At 32.0% G+C, this 17,627-nt stretch overlaps 1 protein-coding gene across 1 annotated transcript; it reads right to left on the bottom strand.

Moving 5' to 3' along the window:
* Positions 1–672: 672 nt before the first annotated feature.
* Positions 673–1,876, bottom strand: LOC134283165 (uncharacterized). The gene is made up of 3 exons (XM_062765623.1): positions 1,794–1,876; positions 1,260–1,446; positions 673–868 (listed from the first exon to the last, which is right to left on the bottom strand). The coding sequence occupies exons 1-3, from the start codon at positions 1,828–1,830 to the stop codon at positions 718–720; spliced, it is 375 nt and encodes a 124-aa protein (XP_062621607.1). The 5' UTR covers positions 1,831–1,876; the 3' UTR covers positions 673–717.
* Between the last annotated feature and the right edge of the window lie 15,751 nt (positions 1,877–17,627).

The raw sequence follows: 17,627 nt of genomic DNA on the forward strand, positions 1-17,627 counted from the left end.
CTTTTAGAAAATATTTAATGAGAAATTAAACTTACTAACATGAGAAAGGGTATTTCCCACTCGATACCGCGATTTATACAAAAGTGGATAAACTACACACAATCCCCCAGCAAGATTCAGTTATAGGACATACCCCGGTACTTCTCTTGCAGATTCACACAGATATCGTCAATTTGCCCTTGTTTATCACTTGTGCCAGTCCAGTATAAACACGATTCATAAATTTTAACTCTGTCTACGGACGTGTAAGGGGAGCGTTTCACACATAATATTTTGCTTTTGTTTGAATATGTGCATATCGGACGAGCAAAAGGAATAAGGATATATAAATTTCAAATGTTCAACATCATAACAGCACACTCGAGCTTAAAACAATCCTAACACTTGAATTAAACAACAAGTACCCAAAATAAATCTTCATGCCATGTAGAATTTATGACACTTTCCCCGTCATGTCAGCTCAAGTATGCAGAGACTTGACGTCATATTCTATTATGACATCATATCTGGGTAGTTCAGAGAAGTAACTACAGTTTGAATGGTTTGAGATTTTACGGGCAGCCTTATCCTAGCTGCCAGATCACTTGTAAATAGGAACAGGATTTTAAAATTTGTTATGGTCTATAACGCTTTGCGTAAATCTAAGTAGCAAGAAATGAAAGAAACTGTTCAGCACTTGCAAATTTAATTTTATTCAGTCAATACATCTTTCATATTTCACTGGGAACAACAGCAAAAGTTTGGACCGCAGTGAGTAGCAGAACAACTAAAACTTCCGTATCTCCAGGTGTTGATCCATTTGGTATTAGGGGTATTCTTGGGGCCTCGTTTGGCGTAAATATGCAAGGCATCAATGCATTGAGGTTTTCTGTGCAAATTATTATTGAACATTTATAATTTATATACAATTAAATTATATGAAATATGATGTAGTTATGTCTATAAATGAAAATCTACGTTTCCAAAAAATATAAATTAAAATTGACGGTTATTTTTAAAAACAATTCTTATTCAAAGAACGGATCATCAAGTCATATGAATGTGACCTAAAACGTTTGAAAAATAATAAGAATCTGTTTTTCTCTATTGTCCTTGATCTTTTATCTAACAGACATCATGCATTTTCTTCCAGATACTATGTAAAAATTTTTCAATTGTAAGTTACTGTTTTATAACATTATCACCTTTTTTACACACTGTAGAACTTTAACTTAAAAATATATATTTATCTTAAATAATTGACAATTCCCCTTACTCACTTGTTGAAGGCATCATTATAGTCATCTAAGCTAGCGAGTGATTGGCAGATTGCGTTGCAGGACTCTCCACCGCTACACTTGCGAGGAATTGCCGCAGTGTAAGCCCTCTGTGGACTCAAACCAATACAAGCCGCTGTTGCAATATCATGATCATCTCCACTTATAAGCAATATATTTGTTCCAAATGCTGAAATGCAAATTAATTTATTTATTAAAAGCACATTACAATTAAAATCACCAAATTTGTACATTAATTGGCCATATAATAATGCATATTTTAGGGACTTAATACTGTTTTCTTTTTTCTTAGTTTGAAATAGAATGGTTACATGTCAAATTGTCAGACTTCCTTTAAGATGAAATAGAAAAAATGAAAAGTAACAAGGAAAAATACCAGCTTAACTCTTTTAAGAAATATCTAATGTGTGTTAATTGTATTTATCAGATAGAGAGAGAGAGAGAGAGAGAGAGAGAGAGAGAGAGAGAGAGAGAGAGAGAGAGAGAGAGAGAGAGAGAGATTACCTGCTTACTTACCCAATGTCAAAATCAGAAAACTCAAATATATTGCCATTGCTTATCAATGTTCTCAGTTGATTTTGCCAACAGATGAGATTTCCAAAAGAGGAATGTGCATTTCCAATCTATTTCGATCTTATTTGTACAATTATTACACTGAGAAGTACGGCCTATCTGAATCACGTGGGAGGAGTTATAAACCAGATGAATGATACAGGAGGAACTGAAGCCAAATCTATAGCAATCTTCCCACCCTTTTTTCATGCTTAAAACTTCAATAAAATAATTCATTGTGTTTATGACTCAGTTTCATACTCTGAATTTTATCCATAGCGTTTCGGATTAATACCAAGTTTTATCAAGAGAAAACACAAGTCTTTTTGATGCACACATGAAAGATACTCAACATGAAAATCTATATTGAGAAGGTCTTACAGTGTTGACTCTTTCCGAATGCATTAAAGATATCATGGCAAATGTAAAGAAACACTGAAAAATCATTTATATTCGTTGGGTCAACATTTATGTTTTAAGAAAAAAACTATAGATTTGTTGAAATTTGATTTCATGGATAAAGAAAATCATTATTTTGATCGAAAATTAAAATTAAAGAAAATTACTTATTTCACACTATCCTAATTGACTGCGATTAAAGGAGTTTTAGAAAGTATATTTTAAACAGGGCATAATCAACTCTACGAACAAAGCTTAAATTTGACATGTATAATACATACAAAGATAAGAAACAGTATTCAAGATAGAAAATCAAGCTTCAAATTTCTTCAAATCATGACTCTCTGGGATAGGATGGGACCACAATTGGCGATCAGTTTTACGCAACATAAAACCCCAGTCACATTTCCAAAAACGACCAACTGCCGACGGGTTTTGGAGCAAAAATGGGCTTCTTCGGGTGACAGTCGGCAGTTCATCGGCTGTTGTCTTGCCCGATTTTGACATCTTTTTTGTCGGCCGACCATTTTTGTGTCCATCGGTCAAAGTTATAATTATTCTGCGTCGGTGGCCGATTCTTCAATTGAAGTTATCTGTCGACCAGCCTTCGATCATCGTCCGACCGTCTGGAGTTAGTTTATAAAGACGGTCGTCCGTCGTTCGACAATAACCCTGTTCATTATTTCGGCCGACGTTTAAAATCAAACTGTAGCTCAGAGCCGACTTGTGAATATTTAACCTATTAAGGATACATAACACAAACAAAATTTTGATGCATGGATTGATATACTGTAAAATCACATATTTTCAAGGGGTCAAATTTTCGTGGTTTGAGGAAAAACTTTGTTCGTGGGGATTTAATTTCGTGGGTGTAGAATTATTGAGTAGTTATGTATGTCACATTTTACATTTCTTGGTGGACATGAATTCGTGGGTCTCTTCACACCACAAAAACAACGAAAATTAACCCCCCACGAAAATTTGTGATTTAACAGTATATTTTTTGAACGGAAACAACTTATATAATTATTCCATAAGATTTAAAGAAATCTTCAATATTCTCTGCTGCTTTTATGCAATTCCATACAAAATTGTTCTCACATTTTCAACATTGAGTCACAAATTTATAGTATTCTGCCACTTTGCCTTGCAAACATTACTTGCGTCACCTATCTGAATATAGATCTATGAAAAGTATTGCTTATTTTCTAAAGAGAAAAGATCGTTTGTGTTATTTACCCAGGTCATCGGTGTCCCTCGGAAATAATGTGACTGTTCCGTGTCGCCCGATCATGTTCTTTCAGCCGACAGGACCAGAAAAATTTAGTCGCCCGACCATTGTCTTAAATGTGACCTAGGCATAAAAATATACAGAAAAACCTTATCATGATCAACAAAGCAGAAAGAAAAAAGTCATCGTCGCCGGACACAATGTGAACATTATGTTTGGGCACAATGGCACTCCATGAATTAGCATACGATTCTCCACCGAGAGTAAATTCTGAATGTCTTATTCCCATCTAGCCAAAATTGGGATTTTCACACCAGAGTGGTCGACTGTGTATAGTCTGTTTTAGCCTTATTACCTGTGATATTTACCTGTTGTGTACTGGCTCATTCATCATATCAATACAAATATCATGAATATTAGTTATAGAAAAAAGACTAATTAATGAAGTACTACACATCAATTATTTAAAAATGCATACATAATATCGATATTTTTTTAAAGACAAAAAATACATATTTTTAACGCATAAGTTATAGCAATAGTTGTGAAAATAGAATGCAGAATGTTAGGTATAATTTATTTAGATAATAAAAGTCAAAAATAATTTAACATATTCATTTATCAACATAGAGATAAAAAAATTGACCCCCCCCCCCCAAAAAAAAAGAAAATCCACATATTTGGATTATTACTTTTTTTTATTAAAATAATTGGACAATAAAAAAAGTGTAGGAATATTAGTACTTATTATTAGAACTTATGTACGAACATGATCAAAATTGAGGAAAGTGCTTTCATGCATAAGTGTTTACAATTAATTTCTACAATGCATATGCACTTGGTTCGGAATAAAATTTTAACCCATAGTAAGTTATTTTTATAGTATGGGTAAAAGTTTTTTTAAACAAGTGCCTGTGGTACAATGCCATACAAGTTTTATATGATATATTTGTTATCCGATAAACATAAGTACAAACAATTTCTTGACCAAACAAAATCAAAACATTATAAGCACATCTCAGATAATCCTTTTTATTCTAACATTAAATTTGTTTAAATGATCATAATATAATTTGATTTATCTACAACACTAGAAATTTGATAAAAATATCCAAAACTGATTTTGAATTCATAATGTTCCAAAAATAAAATTCTTAAGAAAAAAAATGTGCATATTCATTTACAGTTAATTTATTATAATGATTAAAAATCACAGCATTTTATGCATGAAAGAAAAAAAAACATTTATTTCTTCCTTAGTATCAGATGCACATTTAAATGTACACGTTTGCATAAAAATTTTTTAAAAAAAAAGGGGGGATAAAAACTTTGATAACTCTGATCTGGTACAAGTATGAGCATCATTAATTTGTAATAAGCTTATTAGAAAATGAACCCTAATGCATTAGCATTGATTTTATTGTGCAATAATCTTATTAAATTCAATTGTTATTTTTTCCATTATTTGATTTTGTTTTAATTAAATGAATTAGAAATTTTATCAAACATACCAGTTATACAGAGTGTAATAGAACTAGCACTTAAACATTTCAAATAAGCTAAAGAGATTATAAAAATTAATTTGAATTATTTAAATATGAAATTATCAATAAATATTGATTTCAATACCATTCATTAAATTGTCAGATTTTTCTAGGGTTCATCTTAAACAGACAATATGTCACCTGTAATTAATCTCTTTTGTTCTCTCCCTTCCCTTACCTGTAAATTATTCCCACCTAACCAAATCCAGTCACCTATACTTTTTTCAGAATTTTGGCTAAGTGGGAAGATACCGACACAATGGTTTGATTTACACGTCAAATACATTTACAAAACAACAAAAATGTCCTTCGGTATTTTTCTGCTTAGCGAAAGTATTATTGTTAGCTTATTTGTTGTTTAACGTTCCTCTCGAGGATATTTTTACTCATATGTAGACGCAGCGACAACTTGTGTAGTCAGGGGTGGTTGCATAGTAGCACGAAAGAAAACATGCAATGATGTAACTATAAGTCGGCGACAATACGTAACGATGAAGGACAATATATGCAGTGAGAAATTAAATTTAAGTCAGTACTTTTAATCGTTATGGATAACATTGTACGAATTCAGACAATGCCCAACAATACATTTTTTTTTCAAATTATAAATTATATGTGAAGTTAAGAGTGAATGGCAGAAAGTATAGTGTAATAAAAAGGATGAGCTGACACAGCTGAGCTTTTTGTACTTTAAATTTCATTGGTTTACAGTAAATTGGGGATGTGAGCAGAATTGCTGAATGTTCTTTATTTTTGGAATACAACTTGACTTAATTTGTGCATACATTTCCCTGTTTTAACAAAGGTTGAATTAAAGCAGGTTGTTTGGGAATATTGAATTATTTACCAAATAAACAGACTGACAATCATTTGTCTTATTTTTTCCGTTTGAAACAGAATCTACCTAGAAATTGTGAACACACTTCCCTGTATTTTGCATATGTCTCCTGGAACAGCTGCTATCAGAGCCTATTAGGAGTATATTTTGAATATTCAATGATGCACCAAACAAATAAAACAATATCAATTATTTTTGTAAAGTGTCTAAATTGTTATCAAATAAGAAAAAAGTATTGCAGAAAACCTAAATGAAAATGAAACCAAAAACAGCACATGTTTAGGTACAAGAATAAGATTACACAATGAACATCAAACCACAAAAAAAGTTTTAAACCGTCCTCTTCAGTCACTACAGTGAAACAAAGTTTTCAAAGTGATCACTATAGTGTCATAGTTATCACTATATCAAATCAAAGCTTTCAAAGCTATCACTTGAGTAAATCAAAAATTTCCTAGTTATCACTTTGGTAAAACACAATTTTCATAGTAATTATTTAAGTAAATCAAATTGTCAAAGTTATCATTATAGTACATAAATCAACGTTTTCATAGTGTAAGAAATATAATGATAGTCAACTATTGTTAACTATAGTATTTTTGTAGGATTTCATATCAAATAAATATTGTATTTTTATTATTTGTAAATTGACAGTTTAAATCAATAGATTTACGCCAAAAGAACTTGTATTCAAGCAAAGAAAAGAATTTAAAAAATATACTATAGATATGTTTTACGGTATTTTAATTTCTTGTTCGTTCAAATTTCTATTCTGTAAAAAAATCTTTTATAATCTTTTTCGTGGTACAATTTGAATTACACGGAATACATGTGCACATACATAAATAAAAAACAGAAAAATAGGACATGTACAAGATTTGATATGAAAGAGAATGTAAAATGTATATATTTTAGTTTAATTCATCAAACTAGCATCTTCAACAAAAAACCGTTCACGGTAGCTCAGTCGGTAGAGCGCTTACTTGGTGATCGGGAGGTCGTAAGTTCGAATCTCGGCCACCACTGACCTAAGTAGATCAAAAATAGGTAGCAAATGTTCCTTCGCCATGCGCTCGGCACTTTGAAGTGAAAGTTGCGGGTCCTTCGGTTGACACCTTAAAAATCGAGGCCCCGTGTCAGCGTTAGGTGTTTGCACGATAACGATTCTCAACGCTCAATGACCCTGAGTGCCGAGTAAAGGTCAAAATGTGAAGCCCTTCACAGGCTTACGATATTATTACCGGAATTTAATTAATTTTATTCCTTCCGGTGAATTCTGTTAAGTTTAGTTCAAATTTTGTTGAAACGTTTGATAAGATGCGTATCTGTCTTTGGGATATCAGTTTCCTCTTAACTACTTTATTAAGTGTTGATATATAAATAGTTTGTTTTCACATTGGACAACGTCACCCGCATGGAGCAGTGGTTAGAGTGTCTGCTCTGACGTCGCTAAGTAAGGAGTCAATCCTCACATCGCGGGTTCGAATCCCACTGTGGGACATGGAGACCGGTCCTTCGGATGAGACCGTATAAACCGAGGTCCCGTGTTGCAGTAGGTGCTGGCACGAAAAAGATCCCCCCCCCCCTGTTCAAAGGCCCTAAGTGCCGAGTATAGGACAAAATTTGCAGCTCTCCACCGGCATGTCTCCATATGAGTGAAAGACTCTCGAGTGGGACATTAAACAATATACAATACAATAAATTTGGGAACAAATAAACTGCTATTTGTATCTGTGCAGAAGCCAATTAATCAATGATGTTGTTAAATCTTTTGATATTTTTTATATTTTGTTTTAAAGATATCAAATGTTAAAATCAATGCCAAGCTATTCCAATATTTGTTCCAAGATATTCCAATACAATGTACTGTATACAAGGTTTTATCGCCCTCTGATATTTTGGCCCTTTAACAGATGCTAGAAATTTTCCCCGTGTTAAATGAGCCCAGTTGTGCAAGTGTTTAGGGTGAAAGGACCGAAAATAAAACGGCGTCTAACATTTCTCTCTATACAGTAAACACAATTTGTGACCAGAAATGATAATTATATTTAGTCAAGGAAAATAAATTAAGCTAATATTTTATGTAAGTACATCAAGCTTAAATAGTTAAAATGGCACATAATCCAACCTCTGGTATTTTAGAGGCCGTCTCTGCTTTGTTCTTGTTTTGTTTGAGTGAACTTTAGTACACTAATATTATCGTTATTTTCAAAATCAATAAATGCATGATCTTAAAATATTATATTCTAGATTTCTTTAACTAAACATTTTTTTCATCAATAGATCTCAGCCAACAAATGACATTTCCAATGGAAAGAGAATTTGCAGCTCTCCACCGGCATGTCTCCATATGAGTGAAAGACTCTCGAGTGGGACATTAAACAATATACAATACAATAAATTTGGGAACAAATAAACTGCTATTTGTATCTGTGCAGAAGCCAATTAATCAATGATGTTGTTAAATCTTTTGATATTTTTTATATTTTGTTTTAAAGATATCAAATGTTAAAATCAATGCCAAGCTATTCCAATATTTGTTCCAAGATATTCCAATACAATGTACTGTATACAAGGTTTTATCGCCCTCTGATATTTTGGCCCTTTAACAGATGCTAGAAATTTTCCCCGTGTTAAATGAGCCCAGTTGTGCAAGTGTTTAGGGTGAAAGGACCGAAAATAAAACGGCGTCTAACATTTCTCTCTATACAGTAAACACAATTTGTGACCAGAAATGATAATTATATTTAGTCAAGGAAAATAAATTAAGCTAATATTTTATGTAAGTACATCAAGTTTAAATAGTTAAAATGGCACATAATCCAACCTCTGGTATTTTAGAGGCCGTCTCTGCTTTGTTCTTGTTTTGTTTGAGTGAACTTTAGTACACTAATATTATCGTTATTTTCAAAATCAATAAATGCATGATCTTAAAATATTATATTCTAGATTTCTTTAACTAAACATTTTTTTCATCAATAGATCTCAGCCAACAAATGACATTTCCAATGGAAAGAGAATTCTTATCATAATTACACTTTTAAAAATATGTTCTTATGCGACGTTTCGTTGAGACGTTTCTCAAACAATAAAAAGAAAACATACAACATCTTGTTATCAATATACTTCGGAAATTATTTAAGCATTGTAAAAAGGTTTAAATTGTAAGTACTCTATTTATTTTTTATATTCTCTCTCTCTCTCTCTCTCTCTCTCTCTCTCTCTCTCTCTCTCTCTCTCTCTCTCTCTCTCTCTCTCTATTGTGGGCGCGTGTGCTCGTTTTGTATGTTAAACTTTCTACTTCATTTGTTCTTGGGTTTTTAGTTGTAGATTGATTTATACAATACGCGAGTTTCTAGATTGTAACTCTCCTGCGATAGAGGCACAAAAAGTATCCATTTCAGCATGAGGTGGGACAGTTTGTTTATGTATACAAACGTGCATAAATAAATGAATAATTTTATGGCTTTTAAAAATTATTTAATGTTATAGAAAGATAAAAATGTTAAGCAGTAATGCATTTAATGATTTTATCAAGTTCAACTGTGTATATTTTTAAATCTACTTTCAATTATAGGGTACTTGAAAACGAAATAAACGTCGTGGTCTTTATAAAAAGTAAAAGATTTTCTTGATTGTACAAACATTCTCTAAAACGTTATGGGTTTTTTGAAGTTAAAATAAGGTAAAAAATCAATGTGTCATTTAGATTACCGACATGTAATGATCAGATTCATGTTTACCATATTTTATAGAGGTCCATATATCTCTTCCCTCGTCTGAAAAGTCTCACTTCCACTGATATTTTCTTTTTTTGTTCCGATTTCTTTTCTTTAAAAAATGACACCTTTACTTTAATTAGGTAATTCTCCAGTTGAACAGTGCATCCTTACAATTATATAGTTACGATAAACCAGTATATCGATGATGCGATATATCCAATAATAAATAACTGCCCCACCTGTTTGTTTATGCGGCAACAAAACTCCCCTCCTCAACGAGAGAGCGCACCAAGGGAGATAATCTCGAAATTTGCCTATTGATTTGTATATTGTTTAACGTCCCTCTCGAGAATTTTTCACTCATATGGAGAAGTCACCGTAAGCCGGTGAAGGGCTTCAAATTTTGACCTTTACTCGGCAATCAGGGTCATTGAGCAGTGCGGAATCTTTATCCCGCTGATACGGGGTCTCGTTTTTTAAGATGTCATCCGAAGGACCCGCAACTTTCACTTCAAAGTGTCGAGCGCATGGCGAAGGAATATTTGCTACCCATTTTTGATCTACTTTTTTGATATATTTTTGATCTACTTAGGTCGGTGTTTCGAGTTTCGAGTTTCGAACTCACGACCTCCTGATCACCAAGCAGGCGCTCTACCGACTGAGCTACCGTGAACGGTTTTTTGTTGAAGATGCTAGTTTGATGAATTAAACTAAAATATATACATTTTACATTCTCTTTCATATCAAATCTTGTACATGTCCTATTTTTCTGTTTTCTCTTTATGTATGTGCCCCAAAAAGATTATAAAAGATTACAGAATAGAAATTTGAACGAACAAGAAATTAGAATACCGAAAAATAAATCGGTAGTATATTAATTAAACTCTTTTCTTTGCTTGAATACAAGTTCTTTTGGCGTAAATCTATTGATTTAAACTGTCAATTTCTGTGCACCCCTTTACAAATAATAAAAATACAATATTTATTTGATATGAAATCCTACAAAAATACTATTGTTAACAATAGTTGAAAATCATTAAATTTTTTACACTATGACAACTTTGATTTATGTACTATAATGATAACTTTGACAATTTGATTTACTAAATTGATAACTATGAAAATTGCGTTTTACCAAAGTGATAACTATGAAATTTTTGATTTACTAAATTGATAGCTTTGAAAGCTTTGATTTGATATAGTAATAACTGTGACACTTTAGTGATCACTTTGAAAACTTTGTTTTACTGTAGTGACTGCAGAGGACGGTTTAAAACTTTTATGTGGTTTCATGTTCATTGTGTAATCTTGTTATTGTACCTAAATATGTGCTGTTTTTTTTGGTTTCATTTTCATTTAGGTTTTCTGCAATACTTTTTTCTTATTTGATAACAGTTTAGACACTTTACAAAAATAATTGATTTTGTTTTATTTGTTTGGTGCATCATTGAATATTCAAAATATACTCCTAATAGGCTCTGATAGCAGCTGTTCCAGGAGACATATGCAAAATACAGGGAAGTGTGTTCACAATTTCTAGGTAGATTCTGTTTCAAACGGAAAAAATAAGACAAATGATTGTCAGTCTGTTTATTTGGTAAATAATTCAATATTCCCAAACAACCTGCTTCAATTCAACCTTTGTTAAAACAGGGAAATGTATGCACAAATTAAGTCAGCTTGTATTCAAAAAATAAAGAACATTCAGCAATTCTGTTTACGTCCCCAATTTACTGTAAACCAATGAAATTCAAAGTACAAAAAGCTCAGCTGCGTCAGCTCATCCTTTTTATTACACTATACTTTCTGCCATTCATGCTTAAACTTCACATATGATTTATAATTTGAAAATAAAATGTATTGTTGGGCATTGTCTGAATTCGTAAAATATTATCCATAACCATTAAAAGTATTGATTTAAATTTAATTTCTCTTATAAGGGTATATGAAGACATTTCAAAGTTTCAACGTGATAAAAATAATTAAAAAAGATAAATATTTACATAAACAAATACAAATTAAGAAGCAATAAATCTTTTTTATATTAAATAAAGTTCTTAAAATATACACAGAAAGGTAGACTAATCTGTCCCATATTGTGACAATCTAGAGTGTTTCAGAGTAAGGGGATGGCTGTGACAGTACGGTACATATTATCGTTTTTATATATTGTTGTCGGGAACAATATGTACTGAACTGCATATATTGTCGTTCATCGTTACATATTTTCGCCGACTTATAGTTACATAATTGCATGTTGCGCTCCTGATATTATGAAACCTTCCCTTACTGCACAAATTGTCGCAGCGTCTTCATATGAGTAAACAAATTCTCGAGAGTAATGTTAAACAACAAACAAGCAATCAATCATATTTAGCTACGCAGATATTGTTGCTGAAGGACATTTTTTGTTGTTTTGGGAATGTATTTGCCGTGTAAATCAAACTATTGTGTCTTGTATGCTAATTCATGCAGCGCCATTGTTGTTGGTCTTGAGGAGAAGGTTTTTCTCTATATTTTTATGTTGCGTAAAATTTGTGGTCCCACCCTATCACAGAGAGTCATGATTTGAAGAAACTTGAAACTTGACTTTTGATCTTGAATGTTGTTTTTTATCTCCATATGTATTATGTCAAATTAAAGGACAGCTGATACAAACAAAAAAAAATGTATCCCTGTATTGGTTTATATTTTTTGGCCTAATTTCATTGAAAATGATGCAAGTAATATATTTCTAGAATATAAAGAAATTTAAACCCTTTATGGTGTTCAAAAGTCTGCCTCTCTGAAAGCAATCTTATTTATCTATACAAATATTTTTCACTTCAAATTTCATTTTTGTAAAAATTTAACAAAAAATTAAAAACTACGCTGTGAAACTTGTTCACTTTATTCATAAAAGCATTGTTGCAACCACTATTGAAATAACGACCTCTATTAAAATAATTATATCGATAGTGGTTGAGAGTGATTTCAATAGCAAAAATAGTTAGTAATCACTATTGAAATACTACCACTATTGAAATAATCATATCAATAGTGGTTGAGACTGCATTTCAATAACAAACATAGGTAATAACCACTATTGAAATATGACCACTATTGAAATATTTTATTTCAATAGTGGGTGAGAATGCATTTCAATATAATAACCATAGGTTTCAACCACTATTTAGATAGGTAAATACGAGTACTACTGAAATAGTTATTCAATAGTGGGTGAGAGTGCATTTTAAAATGGTAACCATAGGTTTCAACCACTATTGAAATGCTACCAGTATTGAAAGAAACTTGAAACTTGCCTCAGCAACTTTTGAAATAATTATTTCAATATATATTGGATTTGTTGTTAAATGCACTATTGAAATCAATAATTTAATCCATATTGAAATTTTTAGTTCAAAAGTGAACATTATTTCAATAGTGGTCACTATCTATGTTTGTTATTGAAATGCACTCTCACCTATTATTGATATAATTATTTCAATCGTGGTCGTATTTCAATAGTGGTTATTAGCAAGCGCAGTGTGGCGGCGCGAAGCGCCGCTCGCGTAGCGAGCTCAATAGACTAACGTGTACGAATGGAGGAAATTCGGGTTGAAATCTGCACATTCTTCCAAGAAATTTTTATCTCACCGCGTGAAAAAATTCCAAACTCCCAATAATGCTTTGCAGTGCATAGCAACTAGGAGGTTAAAACATAGCAACAACTTACTTGAAAAAAAAAACAAACAACGATTTAATGCAATCTCCATTCCATAAAACTATCGTTTGCGTCCTAAGTCAACAGGACATTTTATCTGACGTCATACTTTCGTCACTTCAACGGTTCGGGAATTTCCGATTTTGTCGGAAACTTCCGAGAAGTTTGGAATCTCGATCCCGATGTATGTAAAGTGATATATTTTTATTGTTTCGTTTTCTTGTTTCTTTTTCTTGAATGATAGACAGTACATGTGTAGGCTTATGAAAGTAAATAAACTGCGCTCGCCCCAACGGTCTCACCGTAAAACATAATATGTTCTACGGTGCGACTGTTGTGGCGAGCGCAGTTATTTACTATCAAAAACCTTTAAACGAATTTTACCTTCACTGCTTATATCCTGAATTAATTCATTAAAAAAGAAGAAAAGAATAAAAAGAAATAACTTTAGGCATCGGGATCGACATTCCGAACTTTTCGGAAGTTTCCGACAAAATCGGAAATACCCGAGCCGTTTTAGTGACGAAGGTAAAAAGTCCCGTTGACTTAGGGCGAATTTGTTTCTCAAAAACTGGGTTTAGTTTTGAACCATTTTTGTAAACTGTTCATTTGTTGAACAATCTGGTTTTAAACTAGTTTAAACCCAGAACTGGATTTCCATTTGTTTTGGCTGTAACTGAAACCAGTTCGCTAAACCAACCAAACCACCTCTGATGGTGGTTTATTCGGTTTACGAAAGAGCGAGATGAAAGATGGTGACTATTCTAATAAAGAGAAAAAGTTATAAATAATTGTTTTTTTCGGGGACAAACAACTCTTTTGACTAAAATGCCACATTCTGATATTTGATGTTCTATATATAAGGCTTCATAAAATAGATAAATGCTGCATATTGAAAATAATGGCGTTTGTTCAATAATAATGAACAGAATATGTCAAATTTTCCTTTTCAAAAATAAGTTTTGAATCATTTGGACAAACTTCAACATGTACGCAGGTACGATAAGGCTTCCCAGAGAATATTGTAGTGTACTCTCTGCATGAACTTCTCTGAACTACAAATGTATGACGTCATAATTGAAAATGACGTCAAGTCACTGCATACTTGAGCTGTAAAGATGGGGAGAATGTCATTAACTGTACAACTTATTTCAATCTTCATATTAAGTTGCGGAATTCTAGTTTAAAATGAACGTGATTTTATCAATTTTTCTAAGTGTAATATATCCAATTAATATAGATAACCTAGCTTGTTTAAGAGTCAGCGTGTTCAAACTTCGTACAAAAATATACGTTTGACATTTACCCTTTTTTATACCCGTGGACAGAGGCAGAATTCAAAATATGTGTGTAAAAGAGCCAGGCGCAGGTTGTGAATGAGGATTTATTTAATATCTTTTGTGGAATTATGTAAGAAGAGTTCCCCTCTAACTGAATCTTGCTTGGGAAAAATGAATGATGGCTTTGTTTTAAAACAGTTGACGATATTGGGCAGAAATTACCTTCAGATTTGTCGGTAAGTTGAAGTGAATCTGAAATAAATTGTTCCAAAGAAATAGTATAACATTTCCCAAGCACATTTCGGTTTCACAAAGATGCAAGGAGTTTATTTATGTGACAAAAATTTATAAAAATTGTGTTAACAACCTGCGCCGAAGCGATTTATGTGAAACATTTCAAAAGAGAAGAAATGATCGTCACGTGATCAACAAGGTCATGTGACATCGTAACAAATATGTTTATATATAGCATAGGGGATCCTTTATATGAATTTGGCGCACTAAAGTACATAACTTAAAAATAAAACTAAAAATCAACTTGGCAATGCAATGTTACGTTTTAAATGCATTTTAAGCTCCAGGTAGCCTTAACAGTACTGCGTATGGTAAATTGCAGAACATACTGTATAGACAGCATATATTAAATATTGGAAATCTAAAGAGCAATTATAAATACCCGGGTGTTTATCTTTCCATGTGTTAAAAATGTGGAAATTGTTCATTTGATTAATCTTTGAGGCATTTAAAATATAAACACTGCACTTTAGCTATAAGTAAGATAATCAAGAATATAAATACCTTATAATTTCTTGGATTCTTTTATTAAGAAAAAGATTTTAGCAAATTTAATATTTGCATGTGTAATTTGGTTAATACATGTATGCTGTTCTCCATCTTTTTGACGCCATCTTGTATAAACTGTTCATTTGTTTTACCAACGTAAACCGGGTTGAAATTTAAACCAGTTTGAAAAACTAGTTTTAAACCTTAAAACAAAACCTGAACCAGTTTCTGTGCAACAAATTCGCCCTTAGAAAACTCAAACGATAGTTTTGCGGCATGGAGATTCCATTAAATTGGTGTTTGTAATTTTTTTCAAGTAAGTTGTTGCTATGTTTTAGCCCCCATGTTGCTATGCACCGCAAAGGATTATTGAGATTTTGGAATTTTTTTCACGCGGTGAGATAAAAATTTCTTGGAACAATGTGCAGATTTCAACCCGAATTTCCTCCATTCGTACACGTTAGTCTATTGAGCTCGCTACGCGAGCGTCGCGAAGCGAGCTCAATAGACTAACGTGTAAGAACAGAGGAAATTCGGTATTGTACATACTTAAGTACGTCAAGCAAATTTTGTTGTGAAACATTCGCAGAATTCCTGCACTACCCAATGTCCTTTGCGCGAATAAATAAATAAATAATGTAAAGCATATAAATCAGGCTTTCAGTTTGTAAAAATCTTTCAAATAAACAAGAAATAACTCTGCAAAGTTTTTCGACAAAAATTGCACTAGTTCTATAGTTTCAAACAGACGCTCTCCGTAAGCTTCGACGAGCTTTGTGACGTCGTATGACGTCACAGCTAGTCGAGATGTCTCTTGCGGCTTGACGTTCGAAGTGGCTGATCTATTTTTGAAGTGTTTTTGATGGCACAACTGCGCTCGCCCCAACGGTCACACCGTAAAACATATTACCTATGTTTGTTTTTTAAATGCACTCTCAACCACTTTTAAAATAATTATTTCAATTGTGGTCGTATTTCAATATAATGGTTATTGCCCTTTGTTTGTCATTGAAATGAACTCTCAACCACTTTTGACATAATTATTTCAATAGTGGTCGTTATTTCAATAGTGGTTGGAACAAAGCATGACTCAAGCCGTTATTTTCAAATTTTTTACAAAAGGTTGTTGTATCATCTGTCCTTAAGCTTTGTTCTTAGTTAAAATATACTTGCTTAAATCTTCTTTAATCGCAGTTAAGTTAAATACCGTGAAATAAGTAATTTTCTTACGTTTTTAATTTTGGATCTAAAGAGACACACTGAATTCTACCCATCACAATATGTAAAATGCCATATACATATCAAAATAATGCGATTCGTCATCCATGAAACAAACTTCAACAAAATCTATAGTTTTTTAAGAGCCAGTCCGCGAGAAAACCATGCAAAATTAAAAAAACCGTCCAAATGGAAGGTTGCAACTTGGGAATTTTAAGTGGCTTAAAATTTTCTACATAAAGGTAGAAGTCAGACTATCTACACAAAAATGTCGAACCCAGCATCTATTTTTAGTAACAGCTCATTTGCATATTTGTCGAAAATCACACAAAATTTAATGGAAAATGTATACAAATTGATCAAGTCAAAAAGTTACCATTTGTCATCAGTTTACTTTCAAATTTTGTTTTATTTTCAAATTCATGGTCCAATTAACACAATTAATGAGGAAAAACTTAATTCAAATAAATATTTTATTTTTGGCACATCTATTTATAGATCCTGAATAAATGAGTATGATTTTTTAGACATTTTTAGATGCCCATTTCTCTCAAGACCAAGGCTGAAAATAAATTAAATTAATTGTTACTTTAAGAATGATCTAAGGTCTACTCTGTATTAAAATATTGAGCTTGGGAAATAATATCTACATGATGTAAATTAACTTTGAAATACCATATTTTGCTACAATTTCACATATTTTTAAATAACAGACTTTTATCATATTTTTGGATTATTTCTATGATATTTAAATAAAAAAAGAAGATTCTTAATCTAATATATTTTTAAAAGAGGAATAACTGATTTGAATACTTCATAAAACTTTCTTTTGCTAATTTTAGCCCCTTGTTACCAATTTGCTGGAGTTAAATTGTTATCTCCCCTTGTTGGAGCTCTTTTGTATTATTGGGTAAAAAGTGACAGGTATGTCAATATGGAAAGAAGAAAGTTATGTATGATAAATTTTTTCTTCACCTAGAGAGTTGTTGTGGAATATTATTGTACTATGAAAGAGGGAAAACTTATTTTAAGATACTTGAATGTAAAAAATAACAATTTAGCTTGAATAAACAAATATAT

Source organism: Saccostrea cucullata, unplaced genomic scaffold, assembly GCF_032062105.1.
Source record: "Saccostrea cucullata isolate Sc308-1 unplaced genomic scaffold, CSIRO_AGI_Scuc_v1 ctg3414, whole genome shotgun sequence".
Classification (NCBI taxonomy): domain Eukaryota; kingdom Metazoa; phylum Mollusca; class Bivalvia; order Ostreida; family Ostreidae; genus Saccostrea; species Saccostrea cuccullata.